Below are 24,892 nucleotides of genomic sequence, written 5' to 3' on the forward strand. Positions count from 1 at the left end.
TCTGAGACTCACAGTCCAGGGGGTTAGCCACAATCGAGAAGGGAACCAGAGAGAGTTTATATCTAGAAGTGTGATTGAGCCTGGGGTGAGAGTAGGAGGAAAGGAATAAACAAACAAACAAAAAAAACCCCAAAAGCAAAACAAAACTTCATATTAAAATATTTCAGGAGATATTCAGGTAGAAAGAATTTAGACTTATGAGGAAAATTATGAGGAATTCTAATAAGCATTTAAGGAAGAAAGTATGCCAGTTCTCCACAGACTTCTCCAGAAAATGAAAGCAGAGGGAACACTTCCTAACTCATCCTATAAGGCCAGGATCACCATAAAACCAGATAAAGACTTTACAGACTGAATATCTTTTATAAATACAGATGCAAAAATTCTCAATACTAGTTGGATGAATCCAACAATATGTAAAAATAATTATATACCACACAATCAAGTGGGATTTATCCTGACATGTAAGGCTGATTTAGCATTCAAATATCAATTAACATAATCCATCATATTAACAGGCTAAAGAAGAAAAATCATATGTTGATATCAGCAGATAGATTAAAAAAATTTGAAAAAAATTAATACCCATTTGTGATTAAAAAAAAAAAACTGTCAGCAAAACTTGAACTAGAAGGGAACGTCTTCAATTTCCCTTAAGAGTGGGAATAAGGCAAGATGTCCCTTCTTGACCAATCCTATTCAGTATTGTAATGGAAGCCCTAGCTAATGCAATATACAAGAAAAGGAAATGGCTAGAGTTTGAATATGCTTTATTCCTCAAGGGCTCATGTACTGGAAACTTAGTCCACAGTTTGGCAATGCTGGGAGATGGTGGGACATTTAAAAGGTGGGGCCTGCTGGGCATGGTGGCACACGCTTGTAATGCTCGTGCTTGGGAGGTGGAGACAGGAGGATCGCGCAGGTTTGAAGCCAGCTGCACTGGCTTAAGAGATCCTGTTTCCAAAGCTGGGCGTGGTGGTACACGCTTGTAATCCCAGCATTTGGGAGGCTGAGACAGGAGGATCAAGGTTCATGGACAGCCTCAGCTACTTAGTGAGGCCCTCCACAACTCGGTGAGACCCTGTTTCAAAATAAAGAATAAAAAAATTGGGCAGGGGGTGTAGCTCGGAGGTCAAATGCATCTGGGTTCCACCCCCAGACCCTCAAAAAAAAAGAGACCCTGCTTCAAAAAAAAAAAAAAAAATATATATATATATATGTCTGGGAGTGTAGCCCGGAGGTAGAAGGGTTTCCAGGAACCCCAGTACCACCAATACACACACACACACACACACACACACACACACACGTATGTATGTGTGTGTGTGTGTGTGTGTGTGTGTGTGTGTGTGTGTATACACATATATATATAATAAAGAAGTGGGGGCTATTGGGAGGTCTTAACGTCTTTGAGGATACTGCCCTTGAAAAATTTTAAGGTACTTCTGAGACTCTGAGTTAGTTCTCATGAGAGGTTGTTATGAAAGAACAAGCCGGGCCGCTCCTGCCCTCCCTGGCTTCCTGCCTTGTGATGTGATCCTTCCTCTTTCAATATAGCCTTGCCACTGTGATGCCATCCCTGTGAGGGCTTCACCAGAACAGAGCTGATGCAGTGCCCCGCCCTCGAACTCTAGAATTGTGCTAAGGAGTCAACAACAACAAAAATCCCTTGAAATTAATGTGATTGTAGCAAAGTAATAGGAAACAAGGCAATTAAAAATAGTTAACTGCTGTTAGCTGGGCGTGGTAGCAACACGCTTGTAATCCCAGCATTTGGGAAGCTGAGACAGGATCGTGGTTCGCACACAGCCTCAGCTACTTAGTGAGGCCCTTTGCAACTCAGTGAGACCCTCTTTCAAAACAAAAAATATAAAATAGGGCTGGGAGTATCCCTCAGAGGTAGAATGCCCCCTGGGTTCCACCCCCAGTACCACACACACACATACACACACACAAAAGTCAACTGCTTTTTAATATACCAACAAGGATCAATTAGAATTAAAATTAAAATTAAACTTTATTCACATTAGTACCCAAAGGCAAAATATTTTGATACAAATTTAATAAATATGTATAATGAGGGAAATTATAAATCTCTGATAAAAGCAATTAAAGAAAGTTCAAATAAATGGAGAGGTATTCCACATTCATGGGTAGGAAGATGTGATATTGTTAAGATGTTTGTTCTTCATTTGATCTATAAATTCAATGTAATCTCAATTGAAACCATAGCAAGTTACTTCATGGATATCAACAAACTATTTCTAAAGTTTATATGGAAAAGCAAAATATCAAGAACTACCCTCAAAATATTAAAGGGTAATAAAGTTGGATGACTGATACTCCTCCCAACTTCATAACTAAAAAGTTACAGTAACCAAAACAGTGTGGTATTGGTGAAAGAATAGGAAATAAATCAATGGAAAATATTAATCTGGAAATAGACCCATACAAATATAGTTAACTGAAGAATGGCTATTCAATGGAAAAAGATATGAAACAACCAGATATCTGGTGTTGGAACAAACAGATATCCACATATAGAAAAAAATTAACAGTGATCACACATTTTCACAAGAGTTAAGTCAAAATGGATCACAGCCTTAAGTGTAAATTGTAAAACCATAAAAATTTTAGAATAGGAGAAAATCTAGGTACTTTTGTGTTTAGTGATGAATTTTTAGATACAACACCAAAAACATGACTCATGGAAGAAAAAGTTAATAAGCTGAGCTTCATTAAAAGTAAAAACTTTAGCCAGGCGTGGTGGTGCACGCTTGTAAACCCCTTGCTTGGGAGGCTGAGACAGGAGGATCGCACAGGTTCGAAGCCAGCTTCAGCTACTCAGTGAGGCTCTTAGCAACTTAGTGAGACCCTGTTTCCAAATAAAGTATAAAATAGGTCTGGGAGTATAGCCCAGAGGTAGGAAGCCTCTGGGTTCCACCCCAAGTACCACCAAAAAGTAAAATAAAATAAAATAAAAGACATAGTTAAGAGAATGAAAAGTCCAGCCATAGATTGTGATAAAATACTTGCAAAATGTCTGTGTGATAAATCTTATCCAAAATACATAAAGGGTTCCTAAACTCCAAAATAAGAAAACAAACATCTCAAATAAAAAATGAGCGAAAGAACTGGACAAGCCAGGCCCACCACGGCGCACGCTTGTAATCCCCACGCTTGGGAGGTGGAGACAAGAGGATCATGCAGCTCCGAAGCCAGCCTCAGCTACTTAGTGAGACACTGTTTCCAAATAAAATATATTTTAAAAAATTAGGTTTGGGAGTGTAGTCTGGAGGTAGAAAGCCTCTGGGTTCCATCCCTAGTACCACCAACACCCCCCCCCCAAAAAAACCCCACAAAAAACAAAAGTAAAAAATGTGGGGGGGTGTATCTTGGAGATAGAATGCCCCTGGATTCAATCCCCAGTACCACCAGAAAAAAAAAAGCTATTAAGCTTCCAAAAGATGATATGGAATATATTATAGATTTAACTGTTAACTTCATTCTTGATTTTTAAAACAGCTTTTAAAAGATCTAATTAGTATACAATTAAGTAAGTTTTGACATATATACATACTCATAAAACCAACACCACAAGCCAGTTGTGGTGGTGCACGCTTGTAATTCCAGCACGTGGGAGGCTGAGACATGAGAATCATACAGGTTCAAAACCAGCCTCAGAGCGGGAGATGGTGGCACATGCTTGTAATCCCAGCATTCGGGAGGCTGAGACAGGAGGATTGTGGTTTGTGGACAGCCTCAGATACTTAGTGAAGCCCTCCACAGTTTTGTGAGACCCTGTTTCAAAATAAAGAATCAAAAATAGGACTAGGGGTGTAGCTTAGAGGTAGAATGCCCCTGGGTTACATCCCTAGTCCTGCAAAAATAAAACAGAACAAAAAATCAAACCCATAGTCAAGATAATGTATATATCCAGAACTTCCAAAATGTCAAGTCTTATAGTAATCTCTCCTTACTCCACACTAAACCTGCATCTCCTCACCCTTGCCCATCCCCAAACCATCATTCTGCTTTCAATTGTTAAGAGATTACTTTGCATTTTCTACAATTTAATACAAATGGAACCATACAGTATGTACTATCTGGCCTCACTTGCTCAGTTTAGTGATTATGAGCTTACTCATGCTGTAGTAAGCTATATTTGAATGTTTGTGTCCTCCACCCCTAAAATGATACACTGAAGACTTACTCCCCAAAATGGAAGTGGGAATGCTGAGGTCCCCTTTGGGAGGAATCAGGTTAGAATGACAGAAACCTCCTTGGGGGAGTTAGTGACCTTTTAAGAAGACAGAGGAGAAAGTTTTCATGTTCTCCTACTCCCTTGTGAGGTTTCTGCAAGAAGGCAGCTACCTGTAAGCCAGAAGATGGCCCTAAGCAAGAGCCCTTCTCACCAAGCTCTGACTGTGCTGGCACCTTGATCTTAGACTACTGGTCTCCTGAACTTTGAGAAACAAATGTTTGTTGCTTAAACCATGAAGTCTATGGTAGTTTGTTACAGCAGCTTGAGCTCAGGCATATTATGCATCAATAGTTAATTTCTTTGAAAAAACTTTTTGTGGTACTAGAGATTGAACCCACAGGCATTCTACCTCTGATCTATACCCCTAGCCCTATTTTAAATTTTTATTTAATTTATTTATTTATTTATTTATTTATTTATTTATTTATTTATTTATTTATTATTTTTGCGGGTCTGGGGATGGAACCCAGAGGCATTTGCCCTCTGAGCTAAAATCCCTGCCCTATTTTTAAAATTCTTTATTTTGAAACTGTCTCACTGAGTTGCAAAGGGCCTCACTAAGTAGCTGAGGATGTCTGTGAACCTCGATCCTCTGGTCTCAGCCTCCCAAATATGCTGGGATTACAAGCATGTGCCACCACGCCCGGCTCTGTTTTTTTATTTTTAAAAAAAATTTGAAACAGGGTCTCACTAAGTTGCAGAGTCTCACAAAGTTGCTGAGGCTGGCTTTGAACCCACAGATCCTCCTGTCTCAGTCTCCCAAGTACTGGGATTACGGATTACAGGTGTGTGCCACTACGCCTGGCTTCTTTTCCTCCCTCCCTCTTTCTTTCTTTCTTTCTTTCTTTCTTTCTTTCTTTCTTTCTTTCTCTTCTTCTTTCTTTCTTGGTACTGGGTATGGAACCCAAGGGCATTCTACCTCAGAGCTACACCCCCATACCTATTTTTTTAATTTGAAATAGAGTCTCACTGAGTGTGCAAAGGGCTCATCAAGTAGTTGAGGTTGTCCTCGAACCACGATCCTCCTGTCTCAGCCTCCCAAATGCTGGGATTACAAGCATGTGCCACCACGTCTAGTTTGCTTCTTTTAATTCCTAAGCAGTATTCCAATGTATGCGTATACCACAAGTTGCTTATCTATTCAATTGTTAAGGGCATTTAGTTTGTTTCCTGCCTTATGGAGATACTACTTTATATATGATTAAAAACTTTATGATTAATGTATTTTAAAATGAATATGAAAAGTAGTCTATATTGAAGAATTATTTCATACATGATAGTTTCTAAGGATCAAATGAGAGAATATGTGCAAACATGCATTTCTGATGATATTGACTATGTGATGACAGAGACTACTAGATGCAGTCTTCATCAACAAAGGCCCAGAACCTGCACATCCCAAAGGAAGTACAGCTTGGAGGTTCTTCAAGGAGCATGAAGAGATGATTGGGGCATTCTGATTGAATGAGAATCATTTGAAAATTATAAAAACCAATGGCATCATATTACTTTTACATACACACACACACACACACACACACACACACACACACACACACAACTTTTTGGTATGCTCCCATAATGCATACCAAAGACAAAACTGACTCTAATATCTGCGGTTTCTCCAAGAATCCTCACAAGTTTTTCTAAAAACCTATTTTGTGTATTTTTAGTGATTTCTTTTTTATGAAGTTGGGAAGGTTCTGGCTTTTTATGCCAAAGAAAATAGGTAGAAACAAAGTTTCCTATAAAGACTCCAGACAAAAAGCAAGCTAGAATTTAGAACTGGGGGTGAGTCTTGAATATAAAAATAGTTTTTGAATAAGTTGGAAGACCTAAACAACCAATGATTAAGAAATGCTTATACTAATAATTTTTAAAGTTATCTTTTTTTACCTAAAAAATATAATCAGCTGGAAATAAATGGCAATTCTGTCCCAGGTGACAAAACAAGAAGCCTGTACATATGAATCCCAAGGAAATAATGACCATCTGAAGGCTGCACACACTAGCTGACAGTCACAAGCTTATGTCAGGCAAGTTCACACCGAAGGAGTGACAGAAAGACTTAAGGATGAGGCTCATATGTTAGATATTTAGCCAGTGATAAAATTAAACATTTTGCTCGAGACCTATTTAAGTATCAGCCCAATCTGCTAGTAAAGTGTTAGTAGAAATCAATTATCATTTAACTTCTGCCCCTTTTAACATACCTGTAAGATTCTTTGCAAGATCGATGGAAGGGCAATAAATGATGCCATGCTGTTTAGCACTTGCATGGTCAAAGATTTCAGAGCTGTTGCAACAAAATGTTAATATTAAAGTTAGTTTAAAATAAGAGTTTTTGTTCTTTTCTGTCAATCAGGGGAAAATAGTGGCCTTACATAGCTTCTTAGAAACTTACTACCAAGGCCCATTGGGCATTTAAAAATGTCCAATAAGTTGTTGATAAACTGTAAAGATTACTATTATTGAAGATAAGTTGTATAAGTGGAACCACAAAAAGAGTGACTTGAAAGATGAAATCAATACTACACTACAGTTTCATTAAGGAAAATAACATGAATATGATCTTGGGAAAAGATATCATAATGACAGTTTTTGCAGATAAAAACTGTGATGACACAGGTGGTTCCTCGCTGCATGATGATGAACTTACCTTCAGGGTGGAGATGAGGGGCAGCTGGACCGGACAGCTTCTGAGGGGCCATCATCGCCTCCAGCAATGGAAACCAGAGAGCCTGTGACACAGAGGAAACCAAAGCAAGACCAAAGTCTTCTGTTATTTTTGGAATAACTAACTTGAGCACAATGTTTTACAGGTTGAAATGAACTTTTGCTGGTATAAATTAGAAAAAAAGAGAACATTTGACTAGGAAAACAATAAAAAGCAGACCACAGCTAAAGAGAGACTTTTATCCTGCGGCCTTGGGAAAGACAAGGAAGATTTGGAACTGCAATTTTCTGTATCTCTGGAGAGGGTAGGTTCAAAGAGGCAAGGAAAAACCTTCTGCTAGGTTCTTACTGACGCTGGTAATAATTGCATCACCAACATAATCTAAATAACGTCATGTTCTGCAAAATGGACTACCACCCCATGGCTACCTTTCTTATTTTTTCCTTAGCAATATCAAGAAAGATAAATGAACAAAGATTATCCAAAGAGTTTTCCTGTATCATGGATTATTTTGTATTTACTGAGTCATCACAGACCAGGAAGTGGCAGTTCAGGTGACTTCTATTAACATTACCAAACTCAACAAGAGGTACACAACTAGATCTAATATTTTCTATTAAGTCTTCATATTCACCTTAAGTACAAGCTAAACACCTTTTAAATATTTTCATCTCTCTATTAGAATATTGATTCTTAAAATTTTAACTTGGATAAGTCTAAAAGCCCCACAGGCTAAAATAACTCTCCATATTAATGGGGGTCCTACTTCCTGAGAGAACAACGTAACTAAACCTTGAGTTGTTTTCTCACGGTACATGACAAACTGCCTTTTTCCCCCCCAGAGAATTACATGCATAACAGAGCCACAGCCCTTATTATATGTAACCACTGGACACTGTAGCAGCAGAAATAGACAGATATGCAAATACAGGAGAGACGTCCAGAGATTCCACTTGGTGAAAGACTGACAACCCAACTTCCTGGGTCTAATCTTCTGATGAAACTTTTGGTGAAGGATATCAAAGGTTTATTATCAAGCTTTTGAACATTTCAAATTTGCAGTTACTGCAGGGTCTGTGGCAATATCTTCTGTTCTCACAAAATAAAACAAGGTAAAAAATCATTAAGCCCCCAAACAATATTTAATATTATATAAAAACCAGCCTAATGTTATCACAAAATTGTATTTACACAAAAATGAACATTCAACTATTTGTTGTTCTTGTTGTTATGAAACCTGTTCAGAAATAAAGCAGAAATCAGCTGTTGGCAAGAGGGGGAGTAAAGAGTGGAGTATGTGTATGTGTGTGTGTGTGTGTGTGTGTGTGTGTGTGTACACGTGTGTACATAAAGAGAGACAAACTTCTCTTTAGGTATACTCCTCTTCTATTGTAGCCAGTAAATGATATAATCAGGTTAGAGAAGTCAACATTTCAAAGGATACAAAGAGGTCTAACATCTAGCATCTTTATTAAAACAAATTTCAACTCAGACACATTTGTTTTTTGACAAAAACGTAAAATACATTTATTTTTTGCCACATCAATGTGGCAAGAATCTTCTCTGATTAAGAGACACAACTGAATAATATCCAGAGTTCTGGAGGCATGGATTTTATATTTAACTTATTGTTAATATCTACTAATCTAGACATACTTGACTTATGTGAATCTAAATGGTTTGACTTATAAAACTTATCAGTTGTCACTTTTCCTTAAGTTTTCCATGCAAAGAAGAGCTTCTATGTTAAGAAGAGGAGATGGACAGGTAAAAAAAAAAAGAGCTAAGTATTAAATATATATAAGCATAATTTCAAGAAGTCTATCCTCCTGTGTTTTTCAATCAAAATATAACCATGTCCAAATACAGCCAGCTAAGCAAAAGATGAATAAAAATAAAAACGTAGGGATGACAAAACCATGGTAAAAGTACTTCTACTAAGCCATAATCCATTTAAATATAAATTAAAAACTGTAGGAATTATGGATACAGAAAAGAATGTAAGTATTATAAACCTTAATGAGGCAAAATAATAAAACCAATTAAAATGAGAAGGACTGGGACTCCGTTCTGGGACTCCCAGAGAGGGGCTGGGGAGTGTGCATAAGTGTATGTTAAGTTTCCTCACTAGGGTAGCATCACAGATACCATAAAAACCAAAGTGATTATAAATACGTAAACATATTAATCCTCATCTGTTACAGTTATTCAGATCTTTTAATGTTAGATTTGTTAAGAGATAATATGGTTAGCTGGGCAGAGCGGCGTATGCCTATAATCCTAGTACTTGGGAGGCTGAGACAGGAGGATTGCAGGTTTGTGGCAAGCCTCAGCAAGTGAAGCCCTCTGCAACTTACTGAGACCATTTCAAAATAAAACATAAAATAGGGCTGGGAGTGTAGCTTAGAGGTATAATGCCCCTGGGTTTAATCCCCAGTTCCACAAAAAGAAAAAAAGAGAGAAATAATAACGTAAAGGCTAGAGATCTAGTTCAGTGGTAGAATGCTTGCCTATCAGGTGCTGGGTCTTGGGTTTGATTCCCAGCACTGCAAAAATAAAATTAAAAAGTTGCATAAGGGAGAATATGGTGAAGACACATTTGCCTAAAATTTAGAAATTCCTCAGTTTTACATAAACTTCCTAGACAGGACTGAATACTATATTTTTAAAAGGAAACATTATTTGATTCAGTTTTTCTAAAATTATGTTAACCTAAGCAGATTAAAAAATATCTAGAGTGATATTCAACAAATGATAATGATAGTTATTTCTGGCTGATCAGATGAATACATTGCAATTTTTTAAAAGCATCCTTCTCCGTAAGTTCCTGTATTGCATGACTTCTTAAAATGAGTACTCATCATTTCAAAAGAAGTTGCCCCAATAAAGAAAAAAAATCACATCTATATGTAAATGTGTTTGTTCTGCACAATTTGTATTCTAACATTTTTCATAACTCATGACCTTGAAAACACCTTGACAAAATTTAAAGGAGAAACTTACGCATCTCATAAGATCAGAAAGCATACCAATATTTATTGTTTTCATCGTAACAAGTATAGATAAAAAATATATGAAAAATTAACTCTGTTCCTATTTCAGAAACCCTGGCTGGAGAGGCTAGGTGGTATGATGTCAGAGGCCTGAGCCCTAAAGGAGTGAAGTCATATCACCATACAACTTGACTTCTTAAAGCCACTGCAGAATTTAGCTGTCAATTGTGTCTTGCCCCACAGTTTCTGCTTCACTGCTGTACCTGCACCAGGTACTCATCTATATCTCCTTCAGTTTTGTTTTCTTTATTCAATCTGGGATCTGTTACAGCAGTGGTTCTAACCATGGCTGCACACTGGAATTATGCAGGGAGCTTTAAAATATACTGATGGCTGGATCCCAGCCCCAGAGACTTTCATTTAATTGATGTGAGGTGCAGCCTGAACAACAGGATTCTTCAAAGCTCCCCAGGTGAGGCTAATGTGCAGTCAAGGCTGAGAACTACTCTATCATAGCTTTTGACCTTTCCCAAGCTTTCTTTATATCCCTGAGGGCTCTGCTCCAGTTCCTCATGCTCACTTTCATGCACAGGGAATAGAAGACATGATAAATGACCCCATATCCACTGTACTGCTACATGGAAAACACAAAACCTCAGCCCAAAGACACCAGGGACTAGTATTCACACACCTTACATTTTGCAGCACAGCCAGATCTAGAAACATAAAGCCTTTTGTGAGAAGAAAGAGGCCAGACACAATAACTTAAGGAGTCTTAAGCTCCTGGGAACACTGGGAAGTGATTAAAATCCAGCTGAATTAAATTCAGGTGGCTGAAAGGGCAGCGGAAATAGAATTAATTCTTAGATTCAGACCAGAACAGGGTTTTAAATGCCCAAGAAGGCATTCTCCTACCTCTCGCTGCTGCTGGTTCAAATTATGTGAATTTCTCTGACAAAGAGCAATGGTTTCTACCATGGTATCTTCAACATCCTTCAATGAGGGGTCTTCTTTGGAATCTAGAGTCAGAAAAAGTATAAACATCACTTAAGGCTGTGTTTCTGATAATCTCAGAGCTTCTGTGAAAAACTAAACTCTTTGGCATAGCCTCAAATTTTTTATTCTGTAATCATCTGTAAGATTTGATAATGAGGTCTTAGATTAAAACACAGATCATTCTGTGCAGTAGGAGTTTTCTATATAAATGTTTGACATTCAAAGTACATATAAAGCACATTGTGCTTAGCACTGCAATATGCTTTAGCTGTGGGAATCATCTGCTTGTGGATTACTTGGTAGAGAGATCTTTCTTCACCATTCCTGCTCTACCCTGGCAGGCTCTGAGTATGTACCACTGCAATGGCTCTTCATTGAGCATCTGACTTCCAATCTTGCCTCCCTAATTCCTCTTTATACTGTCAATAGGGTTTCCCAGCCATCTGTCCCTTGTCCCTTCCTTCCCTCTTTGGTACTGGGGGTTGAACCAAGGGCATTCTACATCTGAGCCTCCAGCCCTATTTTATTTTTTACTTTGAAATAGGGTCCCACTAAGTTCCTGAAGGTCTTGCTAGGTTGATGGCAATGGCTTTGAACCCGCGGTCCTCCTGTCTCAGCCTCCCAAAGTACTGGGATTGCAGGCAATGGGACACCATGACAGACTCATTGGGATTTATTCAGCACAAATCCAAATTACTTCCCTTCACAAACACAACAAAGATTCTTTTCTTTTTCTTTTTTCTTTTTTTGCAGTACTGGGAATGGAACCCAGGGAAATTCTACCTCCGAACTACACCCTCAGCCCTATTTTTTTAATTCCTTATTTTGAAACAGGCTCTCACTGAGATGCAAAGGGCCTCACTAAGTAGTTGAGGCTCTCCTTGAACCATGATCCTCCTGTCTCAGCCTCCCAAATGCTGGGATTACAAGCATGAGCCACCATGCCTGGCCATAATAAAGATTTCTAATCCTTTTTTTTTTTCTTCTTCTTTTTTGGCAGTACTGGGGATGGAACCCAGGGGCATTCTACCTCTGAGCTGCACCCCCAGCCCTATTTTTTTTATTCTTTATTTTGAAAGAGGGTCTCACCGAGTTGCAAAGGGCCTCACCAAGTAGCTGAGGCTGTCTGCAAACCATGATCCTCCGGTCTCAGCCTCCCACATGCTGGGATTACAAGCCTGCGCCACCACGCCCAGCTAAAGATTTCTAATTCTTAGACAAAGAATATAAGTAAGCTCCTGACCCTAAGTAAAGACACAGACTCAGCCAGGCATGGTGACACACACTTGTAATGTGAGAATTCAGGAGGTAGAGACTGGAGGATAGCAGTTCACAGACAGCCTCAGTGAGGCCCTTCACAACTCAGTGAGACCCTATTTCAAAAAATAAAATGACTAAAAAATACGGCTTGGGGTGCACTTCGGAGGTACAATGCCCCTGGGTTCCATCGCCAGTACCCAAAACAAAAGCAAACAAACAAACCAAAACAACCCCGACGCAGGCTCATCTTCTCACCCTCCATGCTCTGGAGCTTAATCCCTATTAAGGTGGCTATTTTGAAAATGTCAAGGAATATGAAGGTAAACAACCTGATTAAAAAATGGATATGGGACTTGAATACGCATTTCTACAAAAGAGATAAACAAAATGGCCAAAAAAGCACAGGAAAAAATCCTCAACATCACTCACTCATCATTAGAGAAATGCAAATCAAAACTACAAAGAGGAGCTAGCTCACATCCTCCTTTACCTAACAAAACAAGCACTGGTGAGGACATGGAGCATCTATATTCCTTGTGCATTCTTAGTAGATATATAAAATCGTGGAGTGGCTACGGAAAACACTATGGCAGTTCCTCAAAAAATTGAAAATTGAATTACTATTAGATCCACCAATGCTACTTCTGGTTATATAGATAAAAGAATCAGGGACTTTATGCTCATAGCAGTATTATTCACAATAGCCAAAACAGATAAATAAAATGTGGTATGCAAATACAATCAAATATTATCCAGCCTTAAAAAAATTCTGACATGTAGTACAACATATATAAAACTTAAAAGATAATATACTAAATGAAGTAAGCCAGTAATAAAAGAATAAACACTGTAGAGAATGATGTAAAAATAAAGGAGAATGATAGAAAATAGAATGGTGGTTGCCAGGAGCTGAAAAAAAATAGGGATTTGTTGCTTAATGGGTATAGATTTTCAGTTTGAGGAGATTAAAAAAGTTGGAGACAGATTATGGTGATGGTTGTACAACAATGTGAATACATATAATGTATATATTCACTGAATTATACACTTGAAAATAGCAAACTTTATTTTATATATATTTTACTGTAACTTAAAAAATTTCAACGTCAAAGAACATGATGAAATTTTTAACTGTGTCAAAGGTATTAAAAATTCTAAATTGTCAAGATTTACTGATTAGGACTAAAATTGTACAAGTCAATATAGAAACACTGTAACTTATTAATTAGAGGGTTTGATTTACTTTGATCTACTGTTTAGCACATTATGCTAATTTCTATAATATTATATAACTAAACCATAAATTTATAAATATTAAAAAGATCTTCAATAAGTGAACAGTGCCTAATTTCCTATATATTTACCTCCACTGACAATTAACATCACCAAACCACAATGGTTTATGTGATTTCTTATTAGGTACTCTTAAAAAACTAGTTAAATTTGAGTGCATGTTAAAGTGGGTAAACAGTAATATACAGATAGACCAATGTAATTACTACTTAATAAAGGCAGTTTATTAAAAACGTCTTAAAACATAGGGTCTGTGAAGGAAGAAAATGATAAATTACATTCAAGCGCTTACTTTTTTCACCTTGCTGTGTTATCTCTTTAAGTTTGCTCTGTAGTCTCTAGGAATTAAAAAGAAGACAAAAGGAAATAAAAACATTTTATATTTTAATCTACCACATGTTGTGTGTGTGTGTGTGTGTGTGTGTGTGTGTGTGTGTGTGTGTATGTGGTACTCGGGTTCCTGGAAACCCTTCTATCTGGGTTACACTCCCAGACCTATTTTATATTTTTATTTGGAAACAGGGTCTCTTAAGCCAGTGAGGCTGGCTTCGAACCTGCGCGATCCTCCTTGTCTCCGCCTCCCAAGCGCAGGGATTACAAGCATGTGCCTGCCACCACACCCGGCAACATATTTTAAAGGTAAAAAATACAGAAAACAGCAAGGTTATTAAAAATGGTCACTTACTGTCATTTAAAAGTGAATACTTGAGTATGTAGCTAGCACTATGGGAAGGAACCCAAACGACCAAATTATCACTTATCTTTGCCCACATCTGCCTTTCTGGTAACACTGCATAGTTGTCATGACATTCTCTGGATATAGAAATGAAGATTTAAAATTATCCATGCTTTGGGTAAGGGTATAAAATTTATTCTGGGTTATGAGGAAAAGGGTGGGTGGGAACCAAAAGAATGTGGTAAGTCTATCCCTATAGCACAGGGCACATCTTTGGGTGATTTCTCCCAAATCCGCAGTTGTAGTGTCTACTTGCTGTACTGAATTCTAGATCCTTAGACACCCTAACTCATGTTCAAAGGCTTCTTGAATATTTGAAGCTGATCCTAGTATATCCTTCTACCCTAAGTTTGCTCCTTTTCTTGGGGTCCCTTACAGACTTACCGTCACAGAATTTTAACATCACAGAATTGTAGCTTAAGCTAGAACCCTCACTCACTGCTCCTTCTCACTTATCTCACACCACAGTCAAATGACCCCTAAGTTCTTTTTTTTTTTTTTTTTCCAGTAGTAGGGATAGACCCAGGGGAATTCTACCTCTGAGCGACACCTCTAGCCCTATTTCTTATTCTTAATTTGAAACAGGGTCTCACTGAGTTGCAAAGGGCCTCACTAAGTATCTGAGGCTGTCCTCGAACCACAATCCTGTCTCCACCTGCCAAATGCTGGGATTACAAGCCCAGCTTGACCTTTATGTTCTTAAAACTACCCTCTCTTCTCTCCACTACCTCTGCCACACCCAGGTGAAGAGCTGACTGACTCACACTGGTACTCCTGCAATGCCCTCCAAGGCTTTCAGCTTTTCCTCTCCCTTCTCTGCCTCACACCCCATCCTCCACCGAGTTCCTCAGTTACCAGAGCAGTCATTAGGAAGCAAGTACACCAGTTTTCCGCTTCCTAATTCCTAGTGTGACCTATAAAGTCTGTTCAAATGTGGACTAGCCTTTGTTTCTGCCAGTACGTTGTAGAGCTGAGCCCTTGTAAAGCTTTGGCATGCTTCCAGTAGCCCACAGTTCTTTGCATTCTCAAGGTGTTGCAAATGGTTGTCCTATTCTCTACCAAGATCTCCTGCCTCTTTCTTCCCTATCCATGTTAGAAATTCTTTTATCCTTTACTATTTGTTTTATAGGATCATCAATGATATGTATAATAAAAATACTCAGGGATAAAATTAACTTCTGTCTGACACCCTGAAATGTAAGAAATTAAGATAGACTAATGAATATAAAGAGACATAGAAATGTGACAAAATGAATGCAGCGAAACGTTACCTCCAGCATTATTAAGAAGGCACCATGAATATCTCCTTTCTTTTCTAATAGGTAAGCAGTGACCTCATGCAGCTGATACTTTTGAGTAATCTAAAAAAAGAAAAGTATTTTTACTTACAAATCTTGTTTGCAGAATGAGGAGATCCCATTAAACATGGGAAAATTCTCACATGACAGTAAATAAGGAATGCAAATCTTAATATATACTGTTTTGCAGTACAATATGTAAATATTGACTTTCTAGTTTTATAATGATCCACTGGCAGTTTTACTTGGACCAAATTTATTCATTGTTCACTAACTTATTTTCAAAATTATTATATACCTGAATATACACTGGAGAAAGTTAACACATATACATAAATATTAAGTAAAAGTATACTAACTAAAAATATTTTTTTAAAATGACAAGGAAAATACTATATGCTAACTTATGGGATCTTAATAAAAATGAATAAAAATATTTACTCAGTAAAAAAGAAATATGCAGTAAGCTAAGAATATCAAATAAAGGAAAAAGTACAGAAAATCATAGAAAAAACAGAGAAACAATAGAGGGGTTTAACAAACTCAAATGTTGCTTATTTGAAAAGATTAGTAAAGTAGAAAAAAAGACATAAGAAAACAAGAATAAGTTGGGCACAAATAACACATCAACATGTTAACAAATGAAAAGAAAAACATACAAACATCTCAATAAGCATAGAAAAGCAATTAGTAAGTATGTAACACATTCGTGACAAAAAACAAAAACATACTCTTTTCCAGAGAATATAATCTTCTTAACTTAATAAAAGTTATCTATCAAAATAGTATAGTAAAAAGTACATTTATATAAAGTATTATATATATATATATGTCCCCTTTTAAATCAGAACAAGGCTTGAAGATAAGTTTTCACTGCTTCTACTAAAAAATAACATAGAGTTTCTACACATCTGATAAAAGAAAGAAAAAAAAGTATAAGGTGAGAATGAAAAACCTGACTTTCTTCTTAGAAAATATTATAATAAAATACCTAGAAACTATTTGAACTAAAAGAGAACTCTTCTTAATTACAAAACAATGCACAAAAATTTGTTACATTCTAATATCATTGGTCTATGTATCTGTTTTTGTACCAACATCATGCTGTTTTTATTACTATGGCTTTGTAGTATAGTTTAAAATCAGGTATTATGATGCCAATACCACAGTAGCAAGTAATAAAAAGCATCATTAAAAAAATCTCCTTGTAAATAGCTATGAATTTCTACATTCTTGACTGATTCTGTTAGAAATAAATGTTAGATTTTTCCCAAAATCTTTTCTTGGATATGTGTGGATAATTATAATATCTCTTTTTAGATATATTAATGTACTATTTTTCTAATGTATGTTCTAGAAGTAAACAAAATTAGAATTCTTGCAATAAAAAATTATGCCTGAAATGAAAAAAACTCCTTGTACCTTGTTAACAAATCTATTAACTATCTAGAAACAAATTTAAGAAAACATGTGTAAGTACCTTATAAAAAAGTTATAAAAATTCACCAAAGATAGAAAAGACATTTCAAAAGGCAAAAATATTTCTTAATGTGAAGAATCAATACCACTGAAATGTCAATTCTCCCTAAATATATAAATTCAGTGTATTTTTAAAGGAACTTAACTAGTACAGCCACAATGGAGATCATAATGAAAGTTCCTTAAAAGACTGGGAATGGAGCCAAGATATGACCCAGCCATACCTCTCCTGGGGATTCTTCCCAAAGGAAGTGAAGTTAGATTACTATAGGGAAACATGCATTTCCATGTTTATAGCATCACAATTCATGAGAGCCAAACTATGGAACCAATGTAGATGACTGTCAATAGACAAATGGAGTATAAAATTATGGTATATACACACAACAGAATTTTACTCAGCCATAAAAAAAGAACACAATCATGTCATGTGCAGGGAAATGGATAGAACTCCAGAATACGAGGCTAAGCGAGGTCAGGCAGTCACAGAAAGTAAAGGGTCATATGATTTCACTTATATGTAGAAGCCAGGGAGAAGCTGGGAAACAAAGAGGATTTCAGATAAGTGAGAAGAAACACTAGTAGAATGGGAGGGGGGACTTTGGGAAGGAGATCAGGAGGAGAGAGGGGAGATCTAACGATGGAAACAACGGAAATAATCTTTTGTTCATAGAGGAAGTTGTCTGTATCACTGTAAACATTATCTATGGGGGGAGGGGAGAGTAGGGAGGGACCCCGAGGGAAACACACAATAATTTTGTGTGCATGTATGTTTCTCTTACTCTGAACTTCACTATTATGTATAATTACAGTGCACCAATAAAAATAATAAATAAATAATGGCTTTGAGAAAAAAAGGAACTTGACAATGTGATCTCTCTTTTGATGTGTAAGAGGCCAAAAGTAGCCAAGGTATTTTAAAGAAAAAGAATGAAGAAAGACTATTTTTTAAATAATAATCCTTATTATAAAGCTAAATTAACTAAAATATGTATTATGAGCTAGGTGTGGTAGCACACGCTCATAATCCCAGTGTTTGGTAGGCTGAGACAGGAATATCATGGTTCAAGGACAGCCTCAGCCACTTAGTGAGGCCCTTTGCAACTCAGTGAGACCCTGTTTCAGAATAAAGAATAAAAAATAGAGCTGGAGATATAGTTCGAAGGTAGAGTGCCTTGGGTTCCATCCCCAGCAATACACACAAAAAATACATATACATATATGAGTGTGTGTATGTGTGTGTTACTGACATAAGGAAGGACAAAAAGTAAAAAGAAACAGAAAATAATCCACAAAGAGATCTATGCATATTTGGTAGTTTGCTATATAGCAATATGGCATTAGAAATCCATGAGAAAAGGACCATAAAATGCCACACAGCCATTAATCAAAAAAAGATAAAAAATCTTCTCTTGATCATTCTTCAAAAATAAATTCTAGATGGATTAAGAGCCTAAAATATAAACAACTGAGCTATAAAACTTATATGAGAAATCCTGCCACCAAAATATTAATGTATCATCAAAATAAAAAATAAGACACACACTTAAAGCTTAAAGGAGAAGACTGATAAAAGTCAGTAAAATCCAAATTAAAAGACATGCCACAAAAGACTGGAAGACAGCATCTCTGACACAAAATTGGCAAAGGATGAGAGGTCTGGAAATTAGAAGAACCTCTAGAACTCAGAAGAGACAAAACTGACTAGGAAAAAACAAAACAAAACAGGGCAAATGATTGAGTATATAAGCCAAAGAGTCATTACATAAATGGAAAGATGTTCAATGCCACAAGTAATCAGTAATATCCATCACTAGTAAAAACTAAGAAGTCTAAATATATTAGGGAACTACCAAGGAAACAAGAAAATAGCAAATGTCAAGCACTATTAATTATAGAAGTATTTTGGAAATCAACTGGGTAATATCAGTAGAATTAAGCTATTTTATCTAAATAATTCCATTTTCACATACAGTACTTAGAGAAAGCTAATATGGGCATAAGAAGATGTATATGCAAGGGTGTGTACTGTAGAACTGTTTATGACAGTAAAACACTGAAACGATTCTAAATATATATCAACAGAGAAATAAATTTGTATGTTCATTTGGCAGACAATTATTAAGAAGAATACGATAGATCTGCATGTATAAAAATTTATAATTTTTTCTGCGGTACCAGAGATGGAACCCGGGGTCATTGTACCTCTGAGCTACACCCCCAGCCCTATTTTTTTAGTCTTTTTATTTTTGAAACAGGGTCTCACTGAAATGCAAAGGGCCTCGCTAAGTAGCTGAGGCTGTCCACAAACCTCGATCACTGCCTCCCGAATCCTGGGATTACAATGCCCTGCATTACATTAATTTTTAAAAAGAACAAAAAAGCAATTTGCAACAGAATATGTTCTGTATGGTATAGTTTGTACAAATTTTAAAAAACATATATAATTGTATCATGTATTTTATAGACATATATCTAGAGGACTGAAAGAATAAACACCACCTTTAGGTTGGTGGTGACCTCAGAGCAAATAAAACAATGTAGATCTGAAGCCAGTATGACAAAATGTTAAGAACCACACAATTCAATCAGTGAGAACATACATATTTGATATCCTGTACATTTCTAAATATTTGAAATATTTCTTAAGCATTTTTAAAGTAAATGGGCAGTTCAGGAACTGGATGAAGAAAATACAGGTGTATTGACAGCAAAAAAGAGATAAAATGATTTTTTTGAAATAAATTCTACACGGGGAACATACTAGCTTCATATAGTAGATTGTAAAATTTATGTGTGTGTGTACAAAGACATATCTGCACACATTCATTTGAATATAGGAGAAAACACAGAAAGAGAATCAAGGCAATGAATGTGCTAAAGCTACTGAATTGCTACTTAGCCTATTAAGTTTTATGGCACAACAGGACTATCAGTATCTGCAAATAAGAGCTTGGTCCTTTCCTTTCAGTCCTTTTACTACACTCCTTTTTCTAGGCATATTATGTTAGTTAGAATTTCTATAAAGCCTGATTTGTAACAAGGATGGAAATGTGTTGTTTCTGACTCTAACAGAGTAAATGAGAAATCAGTTCATCACAATAATTACCGCATTCAAAGAGTCAGACCATTTGGGTTGGGAGCTATTAACTGCCACTAGTACCTTCCTATGTGAGTGTCCCTGGAACAGTGTGCTCTTCTGTACACTGCTGGCCTCACCTGAATAGTTTCCTCCAGGCGGTAGCACTCCAGGACTTGCAGCGTCTCTATAACTTGATTTGGATTGAACTGACACAAGAGCTCAATGAACTGCTCTGTGATACAGGGAGATATTTGCAGTGATTCTTGATTTACATGAATACCTTCCCTGAAAACAAAGGCCAAGAGAATCTTAAATTGAAGCATTAATTGAACCTATAATTAAAAGATACAGGTAAAAAGTGTATTATGTTAAAAACAAGACTGACTTTTTAGTCAGGCAAAAATATGAATTCAAAGTTTCAAATGGATTATTTGGATGCACTATAAAGTACATTAGATGCATTCAAAATATAAATATTTTTTCAGTTTACTTTGAATAAATAAGAAAATTATATTCTGTTGAGACTCTTCTAAATCATACCAAAATTATACTTTGCTTAAAATAAACAAGAAGACTCAAGTCAATCTCAGCAACTGGCCCCATGAGTAACATATATACAATAAACCTTTCAGTCTCAACAGCTCTCTCTACTATCCTCCTCTCACACCACCAATCACATCATGTTGTTATTACTTCTTTAATTATCTATTTTCTCTAAAAGACTACAAACTCTGTCAGGGCAGGCACTGTGTCACTTCTCACTTACAAATTTTCAAAGTCAACCAATGCCTGGCATGTAGGAAAGGCTAGTGTTTTGGGATTTTTTTTTTTTAAGCGATGAGTAGTTACATACACAACATTTATGAGTTCAATCGCCATGTATGCCAGCTACTCACAAAGCCCACTATTCATTAGCCCACCCACAAGCTCTGAAAGTAGATAGTTAGTCTCATCATGGTGGGTACTCCACTACTGGTAGCAAGAAGGAACTAGTAAGGAAATCTGCTGCTGCTTATTAAAGACCTAAGAATAATCTCTTGCTTTAAAAGAAACCAGTTCTTTCTGAGAGTCCTATTTTTTTTTTTTTGAGAATTCCTAAACCAGTGTTCCTTATATAAAAAAATTAGAATTGGGTTAATAATATACAAGAGTTGTTTCTTGGGAAGGGGCCTTCTGAAGAAAAAGTAAGGCTAAGGTAGCCCTTTCCAGCTTTTCTTATATGCTGGCACACAGAAAATGGTGACACTTGTATGGCCCACTAGAGTGAAATAAGTTTACCCACAGGGGACTCTGGCTGCCCCAGGAGCTGAGAAAATCAACCTCTAAACATATCTGTAAAGATGTGGAGAATATCAATATTTATAGGGTGTGAATCTCTGGATTCTAGAGAAAACCATTTGAATTCTTTTTTCAGGTGTGGGGATGGAATCCAGGGGCATTTGACCTTCAACCTACACCCCCTGCCCTATTTTTTATTCTTTATTTTGAAACAGGGTCTCACTGAGTTGCAGAAGGCCTCACTAAGTAGCTGAGGCTGTCTATGAACCACGATCCTCTGGTCTCAGCCTCCCGAATGCTGGGATTACAAACGTGCCCCACCATGCCTGGCTCCATTTGAAATTGATAATTATTCTGTATGTGATGGTAAGCAGTATTCTATTTTTTTTTTTTTTTTTTTTTACTATTAAGAGGCCTGAGTTAGGGAAGAAAGAATTATATTCAAACACAGAAAATCTTTTCTAAGTTAGAAGCTCTGTGATACTCAGTCCTGACTAGAGATGGAGTGATAAACTAAGTTCTGCGGCTTGCGGCTTTGCTGATGGGCTGTGAAAGGCAGGCTGTGGCCTGTTCTGAGTTACTCTACGTTGTATAGAGCAGAAGATTTTAGGCCATGCCTTCCTTGTGTTACTCCATTTTACAAAGCACCAGTTTTTCCTGAGCTACTTCATTTTGAGTGCAAGTGCTAAAACAGAATGACTTGGTAACCTTATTTGAGTAAAAAGACAACTACCAGATGTTGGACACACATAACTTATATAAAAAAAAATGACCCCAGCTATACAACATAATCAAAAGGCACAAACTGATACATAATTTACTCATACTAATAAAAATCACCACTTGTGAACCTACTATATTAAATCAGAGGCACAAGGATACATGAGCATATCAAACCCCTAACAGGGAGACCAGACCTGTAAAACTGCCCCTAGACGAACCAGACCACCAAATTATGCTAAGGTAGGAATCTGCGGATACACAGAAAGGAAGATATACTGAGTCTCAAGAGAGAAGCACCCATCAACTGATGGAATGCAGAAAATGCCCATGAACTATTGGAATGTAAAACAAGCAACTTGTGAGCAACCCAGCCAGCTCTTTTGCCCCCCAAAATAACATAATGTGAGGGCAATGCCCAAGCCTAGGGAAAACTGGCATGAAATTGTCACTCCACCCTGACTCCACCTCTAGTCCAGCCTCTAGCTGCTGCCCCTCTATAAATATTAACACTCCAGAGCTCGGCCTGGTGGCGCATGCTTATAATCCCAGCATTGGGGAGGCTGAGCCTGGAGGATCGTGGTTCACGGACAGCCTCAGCTACTTAGCAAGGCCCTTCACAACTCAGCAAGACCCTGTTTCAAGATTTAAATGGACTAAAAATTAGAGCTGAGGGTGTAGCTCGAAATACAATGCCCCTGGGTTCCATCCCCAGTATCGCAACATACACACACACACACACACACACACACACACACACACACACACACACGACTCTACATCAAGGGTTGCTGTTAATTTCTCAAGATGGCCCACATTCTGCCCTGAATGTGTATTCCTTGCTTTACCCCCAAAGCACTCTCAAGATGGCCTGTATTCTTCTTTGAATGTATCTCTGCTTTCTGAAATCTGTTTGTGCCTCTAACTGACATGTCTTTTAAATTCATTCTGTGACATCTGCCAAGATCCCCACTCATCCTGAGCCGAGGTTCTTCCTCTCCAGGATCTCCTCAGGTGACAAGCAAACCCCCTTACCGAAGGAAAAGGAGGAACATCTAAGACAGTGGTTTTCCTATCTTGTCTCAGAGGGACATGGCTGTGCCTCAAGAGAACACTATTTGGTAAAAGAAATGGGAATGTTAACCAATATGTCCCCACACTCAGGTGAGCCAGTATACTTCCAAATGTTTGTAACGAACTGACAGGGTTGTGAGTGCTTTGTCTACATCAAACTTCCATTAATATGTTTCATAAATGCAAGACTATGGGACATATTAAGAATTGACGTGTCTGCCAATGAATGGATCATAGTACTTAATTCTCCAGAACATTTATTGACAAAACCTTTTACAAGAACTGAAGATGTAAATATGCATCAAACCAAGAATATCACGCAAATGAATAAATTTTGAAGCATTCATTTATGAGGGAAATAATGTGTCTGATGGGAAATGAACAGGCAACATCAACATAATCAAAACTTTAATAAATAAGATGTAGCATTAATGAATTTATATCCATTTCTGACTGTTGCTTATCAGTCATGCACATAAACACAAATTGTTATATTCATTTGGCAAAGATATTTTGGTTAGCCTTCTGTTAGCTACCTGCTGTGCTACATACTCACTGTTAACATTAATGGCTGTCGAAATTATGTATATTAGACCTAAACCACCGGGTGTGGTTGCTCATGCTTGTAATCTCAGCATTTGGGAGGCTGAGACGGGAGAATTGTAGTTTGTGGACCTTAGCTACTTAGTGAGGCCCTCTACAACTCAGTGAGACCCTATTTCAAGATAAAGAATAAAAAAATAGGGCTGGGGTGTCGCTCGGAGGTAGAATGCAATTTAGTTCCATCCCCAGTAACCACACACACAGAAAAAGACCTAGGCCTTGTCTACTCTTTTGAGACTTTCTATTTTATTAACAACATTGGCTATAAGAGTATATACACTCAAATATATGTAGAAGGGAAACTTTCAAAAGGTGTATACATGTTTTCATATGTGTGCTTTGTGACATATGCACGTGTGCATACACACAAGTCCACGAACCCTGAAATTCAGGTAGGAGAATACATCCAGTTATTTAGGTTGTAAAAATCATTTTAAATGCTAATTTCTTACGTTGGACCACTGCTAGGGAAGAATAAAAATATACATCAGTTTTTAAAAATTTACACGAAAATGATTCTAAAATTCAAATCTGACTTCCTACTGTCTGACAAAGAAAATAAACGTTGTTCTGAAGTCAACAAGGCTGGTCTAGTCCTCTTCACTCCACAAACTCACACAAAAAGGCCAGTCTAGGATATTCTTCCATATCTCTAAAGAAGAGGACTTCACAATATCCTTCAATACTACTTGCACAATTCAGGGCCACTTTAGCTGAGCCTAAATCCTTTCTGCTTCAATTCTCTACTAATTTCCATATATCCAGCCTTGGAAGTGGTACCAAATGATTTTAAACATAGAATTATTTAGTTCCAGAAATATACACTGATGACTACTCAGTACTGTTTAGACTGAGAGCTTAACTAGATCATTCACAACCCATAAGAATAAAGAAAACTGCTTTTTCTGTAGCTTTCACCCAAATCAAGTTGTTTCACAAAACCTTCAGGCTGAACCTTTAGCTTTTCATACACATTCCATGTTAGAAATGCCACAGTATAATACTGTGCCAGCTGAATAAAACATACGTTAAGTGTGCCAACTGGCCTGAATAATACCCTAAATATGATTATTACTGGTGGCAAAGACCTATAAAATTTGCATGAAATTGTAATATAATAAACACAAAATGCCTACAAC

At 37.0% G+C, this 24,892-nt stretch overlaps 1 protein-coding gene across 3 annotated transcripts in view; it reads right to left on the bottom strand.

Annotated features, from left to right (window-relative positions):
- The window catches only part of VPS8 (VPS8 subunit of CORVET complex), a gene marked incomplete at both ends in the record, with an annotated part of 223,582 nt that overhangs the window by 54,402 nt on the left and 144,288 nt on the right, over positions 1-24,892 (bottom strand). For all 3 annotated transcript variants that reach the window (XM_080696055.1, XM_080696056.1, XM_080696054.1), the window contains 6 exons: positions 6,478-6,560; positions 6,924-7,005; positions 10,850-10,953; positions 13,776-13,821; positions 15,491-15,580; positions 20,216-20,363. In XM_080696055.1, the coding sequence (XP_080552181.1) occupies positions 6,478-6,560; positions 6,924-7,005; positions 10,850-10,953; positions 13,776-13,821; positions 15,491-15,580; positions 20,216-20,363 (553 nt within the window). The remainder of the gene's footprint in view (positions 1-6,477; positions 6,561-6,923; positions 7,006-10,849; positions 10,954-13,775; positions 13,822-15,490; positions 15,581-20,215; positions 20,364-24,892) is intronic.

The sequence above is a fragment of the Muscardinus avellanarius genome (genome assembly GCF_963383645.1).
Source record: "Muscardinus avellanarius genome assembly, chromosome: 5".
Lineage (NCBI taxonomy): Eukaryota > Metazoa > Chordata > Mammalia > Rodentia > Gliridae > Muscardinus > Muscardinus avellanarius.